This window comes from Oncorhynchus keta, chromosome 19 (genome assembly GCF_023373465.1).
Source record: "Oncorhynchus keta strain PuntledgeMale-10-30-2019 chromosome 19, Oket_V2, whole genome shotgun sequence".
Classification (NCBI taxonomy): Eukaryota; Metazoa; Chordata; class Actinopteri; order Salmoniformes; family Salmonidae; genus Oncorhynchus; species Oncorhynchus keta.
In genome coordinates this window covers 20084787-20105044 of record NC_068439.1, presented here as the reverse complement: position 1 = coordinate 20105044, position 20258 = coordinate 20084787, and the positions used below count along the sequence as shown (strand labels likewise).

Here is a 20258-nt window from a genome sequence, read left to right as displayed (position 1 = left end):
AAGGATCTTTCGGCGGTGGAAGGATCTTTCGGCGGTGGAAGGATCTTTCGGCGGTGGAAGGATCTTTCGGCGGTGGAAGGATCTTTCGGCGGTGGAAGGATCTTTCGGCGGTGGAAGGATCTTTCGGCGGTGGAAGGATCTTTCGGCGGTGGAAGGGTCTTTCGGCGGTGGAAGGGTCTTTCGGCGGTGGAAGGGTCTTTCGGCGGTGGAAGGATCTTTCGGCGGTGGAAGGATCTTTCGGCGGTGGAAGGAATTTTGGTGGTCCATGTTTCAGCTCCGTATAGCAGCACACACACATGTCCAGACCGTATTAATGCTCAGCAGGGGTCACATGAGCCAATTGCTCTCTCAGATCATGCCCGTGACTCGCGTTGTTGTCCCCCTGAGGGGTCCTAGACAGATGGAAGGGGTTGTGTCCTGTTCCTGTCCACTCACTGGCCTATGATGTTGAGTTGTGATATAACCATGCCAGGATGCAATGATCTCAGATTAAGGTCATGTTCAGCCTAATGAATTTGGGCCAAAGAATACAGGAGAGTGTTTGGGCTTTAATACAAGTATTTCAATCCCTGTACATCCTCTGTCTGTGTGCCGAGGAGTCTACCGATGTCCCAGGATATTTGGGTCTGTGGGATTTAAACTTTATATTTACAAATCACGGTTTTCCATTCTGTCTGTATATGCAAAGGTTATCAGTTCACATTTGTAGCTCACCATAGATGTTTAGATGCTGCTAGTCATGCGTAGAACGGCCCAGATTTAATTCTCTCTCACTTCAATGATTTGTTCAGCATGGGAGCATTATTTGTCAGATTCAAAATGCAGAGTTTTTGAATTTGTACAAGTAAATCAGTAACCATTCGGGAGAAGTTAACCTTGGAGTAACAGTATGAATAATACAACGTGAAAGAAAAAACGCTTCTCTGCATGGAGACGAAGTTCAGATTGTTCAGATGCTATGATCACGCTATTACCACGCTATGACCACGTTATGAACATGTTATGACCATTCCAGTATATGTCACCTCAGGTATGGCCATGCGCTATTGAAGGCAATTGGAGGCAGGCTGTATCATTACTGAATGTTCAGATAGAAAAGCATTGTGTAGAACACATGATTTTCTGTCAGATGGAATAGGGAATGAATCGTGTCGGCTCTATTCATTTTGTTTTCAGGACGTCGGCTCTATTCATTTTGTTTTCAGGACGTCGGCTCTATTCATTTTGTTTTCAGGACGGCAGCTCTGTAGCCATTCTTGCCCAGTGTAGTGAGACCCACCCGTTCCTGTCTCACTGAAAGTCTAAAGCGAGTCTGACATTTAATTCCCCGTCACCTCCACACCTCCTTCCCCCAATCACCCTGCTCGGCCCATCAGTAAAACCCCCCAGAGCAGCAGTCATCCCTCACCTTCTCACCCCCCTCCCACTCTGTCCAACGGGGGAAACAGCTGCATTGAGTCAGCTTTTTTTCCATCCTCCATCACCTGATTGAATCCCTTTTACGCAGGCTGTGACCTCCTGTCGAGTAAGCAGACGTGTTGCATGTTTTGCATGTGTTGCATGTTTTGGCTTTACTCTTCACCTACCTGACTGACTTAATGGCAGTATTCATTCTCCGGGAATCGGGACAATCCACATTCACATCACTCCAAATCAGGGCCCCGGCCAGCCCCACAGCCCCTTCCACATCACTCCAAATCAGGGCCCCACCCGGTCCGCCCAGCCCCTTCAACATCACTCCAAATCAAGGCCCACCCGATCTGACCAGCCCCAGAGCCCCTGTGGGCATCATTCATAATGTCCCGAAGTTTCCAATTCCACCGTTGTTGATGCAATTCCGTCGCCCCTGTTGGAGGCAGGGCGCCCTGCTGTGATGCTTAGAGACTCTGTAAATGGCTGCTCCACTCAGAGACCTTTACCTTAAGGCAGCTCCTCAATCAGCTCTCAAAGACAGGGAAAGAGGAGTGTGTACTGTCGTTCATAAAGACTTTTTACCAATCATTACACCCTGGGTTATTGCTGTGGGGACCCGTTCATGAAGCTCTGGTCTCCATGGTGATTTCAAAGCTTCGAAAGCATTAAATGCTAATAAACAGAAGCGTCAGACAGCTAAAATAGTCCTATAGGAGTCCTCGCCACCATCAGTGAGTAATGAAATAGCTTGAAGCCATTTTTTCCCCTTCGGTTAATAAGGTGTAACTGTGGCAAAATTGATGATGTATTTAGATGCACTGAGCTTAGAAACCAGATTTCACTCTCAGTGGGAAGTTTATGATGAATTCGGTAACCCAATAAATGCACAGTGATTTCTCCATCCCAGTGTCTGTAAAACAGTTTAATGGAGTTCCCTCAGGAAATGGTTAGATTAGCTGTCTGGCCACACCATTCACAAAGCACTTGGCGGAGGACAGGTGGAGAAAAGAGGTGGGAAAGGGTTAGGAAAACGAGGGAGAAATGAGGGAGAAATTCCCTTTAATCTCCACATGAAGCTCCTCCTCCATCAGACTCCGGCAGTATTCAGACACTTCATTTGCATCTCAAATGTCACCCTATTCCCAATGGTGCACTACTTTTGACCAGGGCCCATTGTCAAAAGTAGTGCGCTGTATAGGGAGAAGGGTGTCATTTGGGATGTAGACATCATCCTGTCACACAGTAGAAGACAGCTATGTGTTTGTGTTCTAGGTGTGTCTGGTGGAAGTGTTAACAAATGGACAAAGCCCATGGTATGGCTAATTTGAAAATGTTCCATTGTGAACTGTGATGGACGTGGGTGTCTGTTGGCAGGCAGGCTAGGGAACCCAGTCCCTCAAGAATAACCAGGGGTATTTATTTCTGAAAAGAAAGCTGCCATCTGATCTGACACATGCAACCAGACAAGGGACTGGAGATAAATGTGAAATGTAAGTGAATGAACCAAACCCTCCTGTCCCATTTAAAGAACATGGTTATTCCGTCCTCTCTGTGTGTGTGGGAGACTAGGAATATGGAGAACAGAGGGCCCAGTCCTATTGGCTTAGGAGTGCACAGTTGAGTTCCTCTGCCTTGAGGCTCTTATTGTCGGGGGAAAAGTTCATATATTTATGAATATTGAAATATATAAACATGAACATTGAAAATATACAATTTTTGATTTGTCAATTTTTTTTTTATATATATATATTTATTTATTTATTTTTTAACATAATATAGTCTACGTGCTAATGAAAATTCCAGATTGGAATCTCTGTTACTTTTAGAATGGATTCAAAATGGTCACCCTCTGCTTAGGGCTGGGCGATATTGCCTAAAAATCTGTTGTACAATTGAAGGTCAAACACACATTACCTTTTTAAACAGTCAGCAATAATGTAATGAATTTATACCTACAAGCCTTCCAAAACCACTAATAATTATGTTATTTTGTCAAAATAGTTTAACCTGCTTTTTTTTTTTTACACAAGCCCACGTGCACATGCCCACGTTCTAGTGAGTAGCCAGCTAATCTTATAGGAATCTTTCTATTTCAAGTTTTGCCAACTTGGATCTATTTGTTAGCTAACAAGGCAGAACAGTTCTTTCTGTCTATCTCCAACTGTTTGAACAGCGTACAAGCCTGTCTACTTCATTCAGATGTTTAAATCAAGTGGCCCTACCTTATTCCTCAGAGTGAAAACTAGTTGCCAATTCCTTATATAATTGTGTTTTATACTTATTGCACATTTATAAAACACAGACTAGACGGCTAGTATAACAGTCTTTGGCTAAAATGCTTCTAGCAGGACATGTTACCGCAATGCCACTCGTGACAGACTGAGCCTTTTAGTAGTGTCTCCTCTACATGCAATTTGAGCAGTTGAGACATAAAAAGGGTGTCGTCAGAAAGGTTATGTTAGTATTTGTAATCGGTTAACTTCTCTATTACAGTAAAATAATGTGTCAATGTGTTTCAGGGTCCATATGACCCATTCTGTTGGACCGAGTCTCAAATACAAAATAGCGAGTTAAAACCGCTTGTCAGAGAGGAAGACGTGATCTCTCATCTTTGTTGTTGTGAGTGGCAGGGGGAGGGGCTTGGTGTGTGGGGGAGGGGCATGGCGTGTGTGTTTAAACAGAGAGGAAGAGGCGAAGCGATAGGTGTCAGTCTCGCGAAAATCTGCTCAAAACAAGCCCAATGCATTTTGCCCAGCCCTACCTCTGCTGGTGATTTGCAGGATGTGCAATGATACAAGTAAAAGGTGGGCTGTGATTGGTTACATTGCCTACCATACCAATTTCTCCATATAACATGGGCCATAACTTTAAAACTAGCAGGGATCCCACTCTGGGATATATTTTATTTAACGTTTTTTTAACTAGGCAAGTCAGTTAAGAACAAATTCTTATCTACAATGACGGGCGAGGAACAGTTGATTAACTGCCTTTTTCAGGGGCAGAACGACAGATGTATACCTTGTCAGCTCGGGGATTCGATCTAGCAACCTTTCAGTTACTGGCCCAATGCTCTAACCACTAGGCTACCTTCCGCCCAAAATTTTTACAAAATATTAAAACATTTGCCAAAACCAACATTTTAAATGTTCAATATTCATAAATTAACATACTACAAAGTTTTATTGAAATCAAAATTCCCGGGAAAGCTTCATATGACACCAATGTTTGCTTTGTTGCACCTACAGATGAAACATTGTGGAGTTTTAAAGAAGGGTAATGCCTAGAACACACCTACAGCATCATTGTGCTAAATGGTACGCAGCATCATCTGGATATGTGTGCAACAAAAGTTCAACATTCATTCTGCTACCATTTCTGTCAAGCCGTCTACACATACAATCTGATTAATACGTTCGTCAAATCCAACGTATGCACCACACAGAACGCACTGCAACTGCCTCTGGAACGCAATGCTGCAAGGCAAACGCAGCATTGCGTACATGAATGTACTTCTGATGTACCAAAACGCATTTTAACGTTGTTGTTGGTCACGCTGTTGGTGTGAGGCCAAAATGTCATAAATATGCCAACTTTGATCAATTATTTCTCAATTATGCTTTTAGGTTTATGTCAAATATATGTCAACAATCCTTCCTCCAAAGTGCCATTCTATAGATGACATTGTGAAAATCCCCAGATCCGGGTCTCTTTTTGTGTGGGTTTCGTGAGTCACTCGATTGAAGTATGGCTGAAACGTGAACCACGTGTGTATCACCACCCCTTATGAGCTGTCATTCTATATTCAACAGGATGGAAGTGTCTTAGTTTATCAGAGAGGCAACATGTTTCTTGTATAGCTATGGTATATCTGGACCCATGGGGAATCTCTTTACGGATGGATCTAATACCACTGACTCGATAGCTGACAAAATGAAGTGTGTCCCCACTGGGTCCGGCTCAAAATTAGTGCACTTTATAGGGAATAAGGGTACCATTTGGGAGTGTAACCTTAGAGGGGTAGAGGTAAACTACAGTTCAAATTCACGTTTCCATTACTCACATGGCAGTCTTAGACACTGGAATGTATGGATACAACGTCAGTCAAATTAAAAACAAGTGAAAATAGAGTCTAACATACAAGTGTGCAGTATGTGTTTGCTAATTGCCTCAATGCCAGGCGAAGGGTTATTTAGTCTTGGTTTGATAACCATAAGAGGACCGGAGGGAGTTATGTCTTCTTTGTTCTCATAATCTTATGTATAGATTTTCATGCAAGAGATCTTCATCATAATTGATGGTTCAGTCTCAGCTCTTTAAACCTTTTAAGCCCTGATACTGCATTAAGGCCTAAAAATGCAACTCTGAACTTGAGCATTTGTTAGTCGAACTGTAATTGTTGCAAAATCTTTAGAAATTGGCAGAGTGCTTTTCCCACTTAAGCATCCAAACATCCACTGTCCAAAATCTCTGGTAGGGGAAAACCTCCAATTTCCAAAATCTCTGAGGGAGAACAGTCAATGTGTCTCTCAAACACAAGGCTTACGTCCTTTCTCCTCTGTTCCTCTGTCTTTACAGCCAGTGAAAACTGCCATGACTTCCACCCCATGTTCTTCACCCACGACCGCTCCTTTGAGGAGTTCTTCTGCATCTGCATCCAGCTGCTCAACAAGACTTGGAAGGAGATGAGGGCCACCAGCGAAGACTTCAACAAGGTGAGGGTGGACTTTGCGGTAGGGGGAAGTTGCCCCTAGACGCTGACCTTGGATCAGTTAGCATCTCTCCGCCGCTAATGGTTAAGGTTAGGATGGGGGAGAGGAAGCTGATCCTAGATCTGTACCTACAGTAGGTGAAACTTCACCCCAGAGTTAACTTTCAGCCTATATCAATTTGATTTTCCAAAGGGTAATGTTTATTCCTTAAAGGAGGGCTAGCTACTGTAGGATTTCAGCTCTAATATAATTAATAACACATGGTCGTCTGTGGCTCGGTTGATAGAGCACGACGGCTTGCGTTGCTAAGATTGTGAGGGGCAGCTCTTGGGGAATTGTGGGGGATATCTTGGAGGGCTGGTGGGAGATCTGTTGACGTGCCCTTGAGCAGGGCGTTGACCCTGGTTGCTTCTGTGTGTCGCTCTGAGGACGTGCCCTTGAGCAGGGCGTTGACCCCGGTTGCTTCTGTGTGTCGCTCTGAGGACGTGCCCTTGAGCAGGGCGTTGACCCTGGTTGCTTCTGTGTGTCGCTCTGAGGACGTGCCCTTGAGCAGGGCGTTGACCCTGGTTGCTTCTGTGTGTCGCTCTGAGGACGTGCCCTTGAGCAGGGCGTTGACCCTGGTTGCTTCTGTGTGTCGCTCTGAGGACGTGCCCTTGAGCAGGGCATTGACCCCGGTTGCTTCTGTGTGTCGCTCTGAGGACGTGCCCTTGAGCAGGGCGTTGACCCCGGTTGCATATGGATGTCGCTCTGGATGGGAGGCTGTTAGATGACTAATGTGATGTAAATGTTGAGCAGCTTCACTGCATGTATATTGTATGTTTTTTTAAATATTCAGTAAATCATTATAATATGTTTTAAAGATTGTGAGTTCGATTCCTGCTGGAACCACCCACACGAACATGTACAGTTCAAGTCGAAAGTTTACATACACTTAGGTTGCTGTCATTAAAACTTGTTTTTCAACCACTCCACAAATTTCTTGTTAACAAAATATAGTTTTGGCAAGTTGGTTAGGACATCTACTTTGTGCATGACACAAGTCATTTTTCCAACAATTGTTTACAGACAGATTATTTCACTTATAATTCACTCTGTCACAATTCCAGTGGGTCAGAAGTTTACATACACTAAGTTGACTGTGCCATTAAACAGCTTGGTAAATTCCAGAAAATTATGTCATGGCTTTAGAAGCTTCTGATAGGCTACTGGACATAATTTGAGTCAATTGGAGGGGTATCTGTGGATGTATTTCAAGGCCCACCTTCAAACTCAGTGCCTCTTTGCTTGACATCATGGGAAAATCACAAGAAATCAGCCGATGGGTACAAAAGCATCTATATCCACAGTAAAATCAGTACTATATCGACATAACCTGGAAGGCCGCTCAGCAAGGAAGAAGCCACTGCTCCAAAACCGCCACAAAAAAGCCAGACTACGGTTTGCAACTGTACATGGAGACAAAGATCATACTTTTGTACTTTTTGGAGAAATGTCCTCTAGTCTGATAATGAAATAGAACTGTTTGGCCATAATGACCATCGTTATGTTTGGAGGAAAAAGGGGGAGACTTGCAAGCCGGAGAACACCATCCCAACCGTGAAGCAGGGGGGTGGCAGCATCATGTTGTGGGGGTGCTTTGCTGCAGGAGGGACTGGTGCACTTCACAAAATAGATGGCATCACAAAGATGGAAAATTATTTGGCTACAATGAAGCAACAGCTCAAGACATCAGTCAGGAAATTAAAGCTTGGTCGCAAATGGGTCTTCCAAATGGACAATGACCCCAAGCATACTTCCAAAGTTGTAGCAAAATGGCTTAAGGACAACAAAGTCAAGGTATTGGAGTGGCCATCACAAAGCCCTGACCTCAATCCTATAGAAGATTTGTGGGCAGAACTGAAAAAGTGTGTGCGAGCAAGGAGGCCTACGAACCTGACTCAGTTACACCAGCTCTGTCAGGAGGAATGGGCCAAAATTCACCCAACTTTTTGTGGGAAGCTTGTGGAAGGCTACCTGAAATGTTTGACCCAAGTTAAACAATTTAAAGGAAATGCTTCCACATACTAATTGAGTGTATGTCACCTTCTGACCCACTGGGAATGTGATGAAAGAAATAAAAGCTGAAATAAGTAATTCTCTGTACTATTATTCTGACATTTCACATTCTTAAAATAAAGTGTTGATCCTAACTGACCTAAGACGGTGAATTTTTATTTGGATTAAATGTCAGGAATTGTGAAAAGCTGAGTTTAAATGTATTTGGCGAAGGTGTATGTAAACTTCCGACTTCAACTGTAAAGCGTCTACTAAATTATTATTGTTATTATATTAGCTCTGTAATTCTACTAATCAGCTGCGCCTTAGGACCTTGATTGGTTGATCTGGTGTGGAAGAGCAGACCAAAAGAAGTGCCTTACACTATAAGGTGATTTTCTTTCAGCTCTTCTGGCTGTGCCGTTGAGGTACTAGAGGAAACACGCTTGTAGTTTTGTTTGGAACACAACCCTGCGTCCCCGCCATCACACAATTACTGTTGTTTTTTAAGTAATCTGGGTCAGGTGGGCATCATTTGAAAGCTGGTTCTATTAGCAACATGACTAGCTAAGTTATAAAATACGATATTACATTGTTAGGCTTTCACAATGCAATTCAGGGAAACCGATTTGTATTTTTGGTGCGCATAGATATGAGTGCATTCAGGTGTGTGTGCTGCAGTACATTTTCTTCACAATAGACTAACATAGGGTCATTCTGTTCAGAACAACCCATAGTAAAACGCCATGTCATCTTGTAACCGTACATCAAACAAAATGATCATAAACATTGACACTGTATCTGACATGAGTTTTATGATATGGAAATGTGAAGTGCACATTTGGACTCACAGGTGTTTGGCTTTCTTTTTTGACATCAAAGCAGTATTCATTATAATCTTCAACATTTCTTTTTTTTAAATAAGTCCTCATAATTTGTCAGTCAAAACCCATACAGAGCTGTGAAGCACAGAGCCAGAGCTCTGACGTCATGTATAGCATGTTACTTACTGTACAGCCACTGCGTTCCAATTTAGAGGTTTATCAGTGCCCAACTGCCATTTTCAACCCGTATACCGGTATGAGTGTAAAGGGCTATAGCTAAATGACTAAAATATCATTATAAACTGGGTGGTTCGAGCCCTGAATGCTGATTGGCTGACAGCTGTGGTATATCAGACCGACAAAACATTTATTTTTACTGCTCTAATTATGTTTGTAACCAGTTTATAATAGCAATAAGGCACCTCTGGCGTTCGTGGAATATGGCCAATATACCACGGCAAAGGGCTGTATCCAGGCACTCTGTGGTGCATTGTGCATAAGAACAGTCCTTAGGTGTGGTATATTGACCATATACCACACCCCCTCGGGCCTTACTGCTTAATTATAATGTACAGGAATAAGAAAGCATGTGATTCTGATGTCACTATTTCATGTGGAGTGGTGGGTTCTAGTCTGGACATATCTCAGTGTCGGGCAGTAATGCAATTGCAATTATGATAATCACACATCATAAGGCTTGGCTTGCGTACTGCATGAACTATTTTATAATGAAGGCGCTGCTGTAGTGCCTATATAAATCCAAGCTCAATTTTCAAAAATGAATTAAGATGCATAGTCTAAGATGCATAGTCAAATGTGCATCCCAAATAGCACCCTATTCCCTACATAGTGCACTACATTTTACCAAAGCCCATCAAAAGTAGTGCACTACAAAGGGAATAGGGTGCCATTTGGGAAGCATTCATGGAAATGCATTTCTCAATGTCAAATCAAATTTTAGTTGTCACATGCGCTGAATACCGTGAAATGCTTACTTACAAGCCCTTAACCAACAATGCAGTTGAAGTTACTAAGAAAATATTTGCTAAATAAAAAGTAACACAATAAGATTACATAACAATAACGAGGCTATATACAGGGGGTACCGGTACCGAGTCAATGTGGGGGTACAGGTTAGTCGAGGTCATTTGTACATGTAGGTAGGGGTGATTACGCATAGATAATAAACAGCGAGTAGCAGCAGATAGTGCAAATAGTCTGGGTGACCATTTGATTAATTGGTCGGATGCCAATCAGTTGCCATACCAGGCGGTGATGCAACCAGTGGTGCAGCTGTATAACCTTTTGAGGATCTGGGGACCCATGCCAAATATTTTCAGTCTCCTGGGGGGGAAAAAGCAATGTCGTGCCCTCTTCACGACGGTCTTGGTGTGTTTGGACCATGATAGTTTGTTGATGTGGACACCAAGGAACTTGAAAATCTCGACCCACTCCACTACAGCCCTGTCGATGCTAATGGGGACCTGTTCGGCCCTCCTTTTCCTGTAGTCCACGATCAGCTTCTTTGTCTTGCTCATATTGAGGGAGAGGTTGTTGTCCTGGCACCACACTGCCAGTTCTCTGACCTCCTCCCTATAGGCTGTCTTATCGTTTATCAGGCCTACAACTGTTGTGTTGTCAACAAACTTAATGATAGTGTTGGAGTATTGCTTGGCCACGCAGTCGTGGGTGAACAGGGAGTACAGGAGGGGACTAAGCACACACCTCTGAGGGGCCCCAGTGTTGAGGAATCTGTGTCGCAGATGTGTTGTCTCCCCAGATTAGTTTTCCTCGAGGCGTGCCTTATTTTAGGAGTAATTTTGAGTGGTTGGAGTGAGCTCATCGCCCAGGCTTTCAAGTTAAATTATTAATCGTTGTTGTCTGACATGAAATACACATTGGATTCCTCCATCGGTTGATCTCACTGCTCATTTAACTCCTGGCTTCAGTAACAGGCAGACGGTGCTGTTTTATTCAGATAAAAACATTTATTTTCAACACATGCTTCTGAAAAAGTCTGATTCAGTCACTGTGTCTGAAGAAGTCTGATTCAGTCACTGTGTCTGAAGAAGTCTGATTCAGTCACTGTGTCTAAAGAAGTCTGATTCAGTCACTGTGTCTAAAGAAGTCTGATTCAGTCACTGTGTCTAAAGAAGTCTGATTCAGTCACTGTGTCTAAAGAAGTCTGATTCAGTCACTGTGTCTAAAGAAGTCTGATTCAGTCACTGTGTCTAAAGAAGTCTGATTCAGTCACTGTGTCTGAAGAAGTCTGATTCAGTCACTGTGTCTGAAGAAGTCTGATTCAGTCACTGTGTCTGAAGAAGTCTGATTCAGTCACTGTGTCTGAAGAAGTCTGATTCAGTCACTGTGTCTGAAGAAGTCTGATTCAGTCACTGTGTCTGAAGAAGTCTGATTCAGTCACTGTGTCTGAAGAAGTCTGATTCAGTCACTGTGTGTGTCTGAAGAAGTCTGATTCAGTCACTGTGTGTGTCTGAAGAAGTCTGATTCAGTCACTGTGTGTGTCTGAAGAAGTCTGATTCAGTCACTGTGTGTGTCTGAAGAAGTCTGATTCAGTCACTGTGTGTGTCTGAAGAAGTCTGATTCAGTCACTGTGTGTGTCTGAAGAAGTCTGATTCAGTCACTGTGTGTGTCTGAAGAAGTCTGATTCAGTCACTGTGTGTGTCTGAAGAAGTCTGATTCAGTCACTGTGTGTGTCTGAAGAAGTCTGATTCAGTCACTGTGTGTGTCTGAAGAAGTCTGATTCAGTCACTGTGTGTGTCTGAAGAAGTCTGATTCAGTCACTGTGTGGGTCTGAAGAAGTCTGATTCAGTCACTGTGTGGGTCTGAAGAAGTCTGATTCAGTCACTGTGTGGGTCTGAAGAAGTCTGATTCAGTCACTGTGTGGGTCTGAGGAAGTCTGATTCAGTCACTGTGTGTGTCTGAGGAAGTCTGATTCAGTCACTGTGTGTGTCTGAGGAAGTCTGATTCAGTCACGGTCTCTGTGGGTTTCTTTGCCGGACTGTCGGATTGCAAAGAAAATGTAAACTTGCGTGGTGATATTGGAAACCCAAGCCAATCAGATCAGTATTCTATCACAGCATCACATGAACATTCTCTTTTTTCCTGATGTCAAATTAACTGCAGAATGGTAGACTTGCTGTTTTCAGAAGATCCTGAAATGACTGTCGGACTAATGTATTATTTGTTGTAGTTTGTACAGTATTGACTAACCACCAAGCTTCACTGTAGCTTCAACACCCTGTCTTGTTTTGAAGCATTAGGGTGTGAGTCATTGTCTGTGTCCCAAATGGCATCCTATTCCCTATATAGTGCTCTGGTCACTAAGTAGTGCACTATATGTGGAATAGGGTACCATTTGGGACGCACACACGCTGTGTAACAATGCAGTGAAGGCAGGAACCCATCTCTCCTGAAACAGCACAGTCTGTATGTGTTTTTTTGACAACTTAGGCCTGGTAATGCTGACCAATCTCACCCTCTCACAAAGCCCTGTGATGTGTGTCCCCCTCTATACTCTGCTCTCAGCCATTCCGTACCACCTTGTCATATTAGGATGTATACTGTACTATACTGCCTGAAGGTGACTTTATAATTGGGGATAAGCGCTCATTCAGCATGTTAGTGTCCCTGCTCCTCTTTGCCAGGAGTGAGCTGGCTGCCTGTTTTATTTATTTCGAGACAGTGCTTGTGCTGGGGTTGCGTCTGTTGGTCAGGAGCAGTTGGTAGACGGTATACTGGGTGTTGGTCAGCATTGCCCTGCTGTAGACGTGATGCGGAATTGATCCTTTCAGGTTTTGTGAGCCAGCATGATAAGCCATCAACAAAGTGTAGAAAGAAAGGCTGATGTACCAAACCTTTACAGAACCATCAAAAAAAAGTGAACCACCTTAAAGGGGTGGACTCCGAAAGATATGGCGCTCTTTTTCATGGTCCTTCAAGCCAGATAAGAACAGATTATGTGTAAATAACTTGGCATAAATGTACTCTTTATGCTTTCTGTGAAATATCCCTATTTAAAGTGCCTTCGAAAAGTATTCAGACACCTAGACTTTTTCCAGATTTTTGTTACGTTACAGCCTTATTATAAAATGTATAAAAATCTTTAAAAATCTGCAAACTACACACAGTACCCCATAATGACACAGTGAAAGCAGGTTTTTAGAAATGTTTTCAACTTTATATACAGTGTCTTGCGAAAGTATTCGGCCCCCGTGAACTTTGCGACCTTTTGCCACATTTCAGGCTTCAAACATAAAGATATAAAACTGTATTTTTTTGTGAAGAATCAACAACAAGTGGGACACAATCATGAAGTGGAACGACATTTATTGGATATTTCAAACTTTTTTAACAAATCAAAAACTGAAAAATTGGGCATGCAAAATTATTCAGCCCCCTTAAGTTAATACTTTGTAGCGCCACCTTTTGCTGCGATGACAGCTGTAAGTTGCTTGGGGTATGTCTCTATCAGTTTTGCACATCGAGAGACTGACATTTCTTCCCATTCCTCCTTGCAAAACAGCTCGAGCTCAGTGAGGTTGGATGGAGAGCATTTGTGAACAGCGGTTTTCAGTTCTTTCCACAGATTCTCGATTGGATTCAGGTCTGGACTTTGACTTGGTCATTCTAACACCTGGATATGTTTATTTTTGAACCATTCCATTGTAGATTTTGCTTTATGTTTTGGATCATTGTCTTGTCGAAGACAAATCTCCGTCCCAGTCTCAGGTCTTTTGCAGACTCCATCAGGTTTTCTTCCAGAATGGTCCTGTATTTGGCTCCATCCATCTTCCCATCAATTTTAACCATCTTCCCTGTCCCTGCTGAAGAAAAGCAGGCCCAAACCATGATGCTGCCACCACCATGTTTGACAGTGTGGATGGTGTGTTCAGGGTGATGAGCTGTGTTGCTTTTACGCCAAACATAACGGTTTGCATTGTTGCCAAAAAGTTCAATTTTGGTTTCATCTGATCAGAGCACCTTCTTCCACATGTTTGGTGTGTCTCCCAGGTGGCTTGTGGCAAACATTAAACTATACTTTTTATGGATATCTTTTTAAGAAATGGCTTTCTTCTTGCCACTCTTCCATAAAGGCCAGATTTGTGCAATATACGACTGATTGTTGTCCTATGGACAGAGTGTCCCACCTCAGCTGTAGATCTCTGTAGTTCACCCAGAGTGATCATGGGCCTCTTGGCTGCATCTCTGATCAGTCTTCTCCTTGTATGAGCTGAAAGTTTAGAGGGACGGCCAGGTCTTGGTAGATTTGCAGTGGTCTGATACTCCTTCCATTTCAATATTATTGCTTGCACAGTGCTCCTTGGGATGTTTAAAGCTTGGGAAATCTTTCTGTATCCAAATCCGGCTTTAAACTTCTTCACAACAGTATCTCGGACCTGCCTGGTGTGTTCCTTGTTCTCCATGATGCTCTCTGCGCTTTTAACGGACCTCTGAGACTATCACAGTGCAGGTGCATTTATACGGAGACTTGATTACACACAGGTGGATTGTATTTATCATCATTAGTCATTTAGGTCAACATTGGATCATTCAGAGATCCTCACTGAACTTCTGGAGAGAGTTTGCTGCACTGAAAGTAAAGGGGCTGAATAATTTTGCATGCCCAATTTTTCAGTTTTTGATTTGTTAAAAAAGTTTGAAATATCCAATAAATGTTGTTCCACTTCATGATTGTGTCCCACTTGTTGTTGATTCTTCACACAAAAAAATACAGTTTTATATCTTTGTTTGAAGCCTGAAATGTGGCAAAAGGTCGCAAAGTTTAAGGGGGCCGAAAACTTTCGCAAGGCACTGTATATATATATTTTTAGACAGAAATACCTTATTTATGTAAGTATTCAGACCCTTTGCTATGAGACTCGAAATTGAGCTGAGGTGCATCCTGTTTCCATTGATCATCCTTGAGATGTTTCTACAACTTGATTGGAGTCCACCTGTGGTAAATTCAATTGATTGGACATGATTTGGAAAAGCACACACCTGTCTAAGGTCCCACAGTTGACAGTGCATGTCAGATTAAAAACCAAGCCATGAGGTCGAAGGAATTGGCCATAGAGCTCTGAGACAGGATTGTGTCGGCACAGATCTGTGAAAGGGTACCAAACTTTTTCTGCAGCACTGAAGGTCCCCAAGAACACAGTGGCCTCCATCGTTCTTAAATGGAAGAAGTTTGGAAACACCAAACTGCCCGGCCAAAATGAGCAATCAGGGAGAAGGGCCTTGGTCAGGGAGGTGACCAAGAACCCGATGGTCACTCTTAACATAGCTCTAGAGTTCCTCTGTGGAGATGGGAGTACCTTCCAGAAGGACAACCATCTCTGCAACCATTTCTGCAGGACTACACCAGTCAGGTGTAGATTCTCTGTTCTGATGAAACCAAGATTGAACTCTTTGGCCAGAATGTCTGGAGGAAACCTGGCACCATCCCAATGGTGAATCATGGTGGTGGCAGTATCATGCTGTGGGGATGTTTTTCAGCGGCAGGAACTGGGAGACTAGTCAGGATCAAGGCAAAGATAAACGGAGCAAGGTACAGAGAAATCCTTGATGAAAACCTGCTCCAGAGCGCTCAGGACATCAGACTTGGGGCAAAGGTTGATCTTCCAACAGGACAACGACCCTAAACACACAGCCAAGACAACGCAGGAGTGGCTTCGGGACAAGTCTCTGAATGTCCTTGGCCCATCTAGAGCCCAGACTTGAACCCGATCGAACATCTCTGGAGAGACCTGAAAATAGCTGTGCAGCAACACTCCCCATCCAACCTGACAAAGTTCCAAGCTTGTAGCATCCAGTTTTTGCTTTGTCATTATGTGGTATTGTCTGTAGATTTATGATGAATAAAAACGTATCAATTTTACAATAAGGCTGTAACGGAACAAAATATGGACAAGGTCCAGGGGTTTGAATACTTTCCGAATGCACTGTATACCATGGCATTGTTGAATACTTTCCGAATGCACTGTATACCATGGCATTGTTGAATACTTTCCGAATGCACTGTATACCATGGCATTGTTGAATACTTTCCGAATGCACTGTATACCATGGCATTGTTGAATACTTTCCGAATGCACTGTATACCATGGCATTGTTGAATACTTTCCGAATGCACTGTATACCATGGCATTGTTGAATACTTTCCGAATGCACTGTATACCATGGCATTGTTGAATACTTTCCGAATGCACTGTATACCATGGCATTGTTGAATACTTTCCGAATGCACTGTATACCATGGCATTGTTGAATACTTTCCGAATGCACTGTATACCATGGCATTGTTGAATACTTGTTTCTGATTGGTTTGAAGGGCATTCTAGGGTCCTATATATTTACTTTGATTAATTAACTAACCATCTGTTGGCTCCTGAAGCTGTGTATGACCTGGTTTCACTTTCACACCCACCTCTCATTTAACAAATGACTGGACTTTATATGGATTATTATTGTAACAAATGCACTGATGTGGTCAAATGATAACGCATGTCAAGATATGTTGCATGAATTCCCAATGGAAATACAATGAAGTCAAATTTTTTTTAAATTATTACTCTCGCAATTTCACACATTTTCCACATATAGTTTCGCCATTCTATACTTGACAAGCAGTTTGTTCCCATATTCCACCATTTGGCATTATGCCTACCCATGGTCATGGCTGTGCGTAAATTTATGCACACTCTCAAGCAAATGTTCATATTTATAAATCTCACGCTTTGCGTGGAAATGATCCCACGCATGGTTTACGCACAGATTTGAGGCCCTGGGGCCAATTGTCTTTGGCACCCTTCTCCAACGGAACTGATGCTACACACAGATCTGCTGAGAATGAATCACACACACTCACATTCACACCTCTGGGGCCAGGAATTTTAATATCCAATCAAACACACCACTTTCTCTTGACAAGATGAGAGTGGTTCTTGATTGAATAAGGATCGATTATTCCTCCCTCCCTCCTTACCATCCCTCATGTCCCTGGTGTTTGTGTAGACGGTGAAGACAGGAGAAGAGGAGGAGACTGTGTCACTGAGGGTCGTTCACAGATCTTTTGACTGTGCCCTAACTATTAAACAGGGCACCCTCGAACCACGGTCATAAACTCATTGAGTAATTATTACTTAGATTATTTATTTACAGAAAAGGAATAGATGCCCACATCTTAATGGCAAATTAAATGAAAAATAAATAACCCTTAGTTTCAAATGCTTAAGTCTTATTCACGTTACTAAGAACAAAACAAAATAATACAAATAATAACAAACACAACTCTGAGTAAAGCATTTTGCACAACTATTTTGAACTGCTGCACTATTTCACAATGACCAACACAATTCCAGTCAAAATACAAGACTGTGAGAAATACTGTAGCCTACCATGACTATAGCCAACCCAACTCCATTGTTGCCACTATGTATCCTACCTGAATGAAGCTTTGATTCAGTGGATGAACTATTGAGGAGCAGGGATGCTGAAATGTCACTTCAGGGATACAGCTGCTGATCTACACTTCCTAAATAAGCCAGGAATCAGAGCAAATTAATAGAAGAAAATGAGAAATACTGTAGCCTACAATTACTATAAACTTGATTACGCACCATAATATCTGTCCCTCTGCCCTCCCTAAATGGTGGCATTGAACGGTTCAACAGACTTTTATCCCTCCATAACTGACTACCATAATACTGCAGCTCTGTGGGTGTAACATTCATTGACAATTTTGATACCTTCTGGAAACAAAGCTTGTATTATAAGGAGGATGGGATCCACCCAAATAATTTGGGTTCCTGGATCCTTCCACAGAATTATAATTGAAACAATGACTTATCAATGACCCAAGCACAGCTCAGTTAATCCCTACCATTGTGTCATTGGGTTGTCATAATGCTTCAGCAAAAGTAGATTATCCCAGGGGCGTTGGGATGATGTAAAATGTTTTAAAAGTGTTAAACCATTAAACCATGCTATTTTAAAGTTAACAAATTGACCACAGACTTTCAGTACGCTTATAAGGAAGGACATTCAACAAGCACAGCACTTACATAAATTACTGATGATTGGCTGAGAGAAATTGATGATAAAAGATTTGTGGGGGATGTTTTGTTCGACTTCAGTGCAGCTTTAGACATTATCGATCATAGTCTACTGCTGGAAAAGCGTATGTGTTATGGCTTTTCATCCCCCTGCTATATTGTGGATGAAGTGTTAACTGTCTAACAGAACACAGAGGATGGCCTTCAACATAATCCAGGTAGAATCAGGAATTCTCCAGGACAGCTGTATTGTCCCCTTACTTTTTTCAGTCTTCACTAACGACATGCCACACTGGCTTTGAGTAAAGCCAACACTTAACACTTCAACACTTAACAAAGAGCTGCAGTTAGTTTCAGTATTGGTGGCAAGGAATAAGTTAGTCCTAAATATTTAAAACTAAAAGCATTGTATTTGTGACAAATCATTCACGAAACCTCAACTAAATCTTGTAATAAATAATGTTGAAATTGAGCAAAGTTGAGGTGACTAAACTGCTTTGAGTAACCCAGGATTGTAAACTGTTGATACAACAGTAGCTAAGATGGGGAGAAGTCTGTTCTCCATAAAGCCTTCTTAATAACACTATCAACAAGGCAGGTCCTACAGGCCCTAGTTTGGTTGCACCTGAACTTCTGTTCAGTCGTGTGGTCAGGTACCACAAAGAGGGACTTTGCCGTTGGCTCAGAACAGGGCAGCACGACTGGCTCTTAGATGTACACAGAGAGCTGGAATGAATAATATGCATGTCAATCTCTCCTGGCTGAAAGTGGAGGAGAGATTGACTTCATCACATCCCGTATTTGTAATTGACATGTTGACTGCACCGAGCTGTCTGTTTGAACTATTGGCACACAGCTCGGACACCAGTGCATACCCCACAAGACATGTCACCAGATGTCTCTTCACAGTCCCCAAGTCCAGAACAGACTATGGGAGGCACACAGTACTACATAGAGCCATGACTACATGGAACTCTATTCCACATCAAGTAACTCATGCCAGCAGTAAAATGTGATTTTTTTTTAATAACCTCTTGGTGCAGTATTTTCATTTTTGGGAGAAAAAAACGTTCCCGTTTTAAACAGGATATTTTGTCAGGAAAAGATGCTAGAATATGCATATAATTGACAGCTTTCGATAGAAAACACTAACGTTTCCAAAACTGTAAAGATATTGTCTGTGAGTATAACAGCACTAATGTTGCAGGCGAAAGCCTGAGAAAAAATCCAATCCGGAAGTGCTTTTGAAAGCAAGGTTTTGATAGCGCTGCGGAAGGTTTTGAAAGCTCTGCGTTCCAATGACTCCCTATTTGGCTGTGAATGTACCATCAACGAGCTTACACTTTCTAAGTATTCTCCAAGATGTCTTCAGCATTGTGACGTAGTTTTACGCATTTCTGTGAAGAATAGCCGTAGGCGGCCACATTGCGTAAGTGGTCACATGATTCTCGTGTAAAATACAGAGGTAGCCATTACTCCAATCGGTCCTAGAGAAAAACGAATTGTCCCGACGGATATATTATCGAATAGATATTAGAAAAACACCTTGAGGATGGATTCTAAACAACGTTTGCCATGTTTGTCGATATTATGGAGCTAATTTGGCATATTTTTCGGCGTTGTGGTGACTGCAATTTCCGGGTGATTTCTCAGGCGTGAAGAACAAACGGAGCTGTTTCGCCTACAAAAATAATATTTTGGGAAAAAATGAACTTTGGCTATCTACTTAGGAGTCTCGTGAGTGAAAACATCCGAAGTTCATCAAAGGTAAACTATTTAATTTGATTGCTTTTCTGATTTCCGTGACAAGGTTGCCTGCTGCTAGCAAGGCATAATGCTATGCTAGGCTATGATAAACTTACACAAATGCTTGTCTAGCGTTGGCTGTAAAGCATATTTTGAAAATCTGAGATGACAGGGTGATTAACAAAAGGCTAAGCTGTGTCTCAATATATTTCATTTGTGATTTTCATGAATATGAATATTTTCTAGGGATATTTATGTCTGCTGCGTTATGCTAATTCGTTTCAGGCGATGATTACGCTCCCGCATGCGGATTTGGGAGTCACTAGAGGTTTTTTAAAAAGATACAAATACACCTTTGGTACAGTGGGGACTGTGAAGCAACACAAACAGGCACAGAACATGCATACACACACATGATAACATACGCACTGTACACACACGTACACATGGATTTT

General features: G+C 42.3%; 1 protein-coding gene across 4 annotated transcripts in view; it reads left to right on the top strand.

The window, feature by feature from the left end:
* Positions 1-20258, top strand: part of LOC118397642 (engulfment and cell motility protein 1-like) — a 241656-nt gene that overhangs the window by 155862 nt on the left and 65536 nt on the right. For all 4 annotated transcript variants that reach the window (XM_052469993.1, XM_052469990.1, XM_052469992.1 and 1 more), the window contains one exon: positions 5989-6125. In XM_052469993.1, the coding sequence (XP_052325953.1) occupies positions 5989-6125 (137 nt within the window). The remainder of the gene's footprint in view (positions 1-5988; positions 6126-20258) is intronic.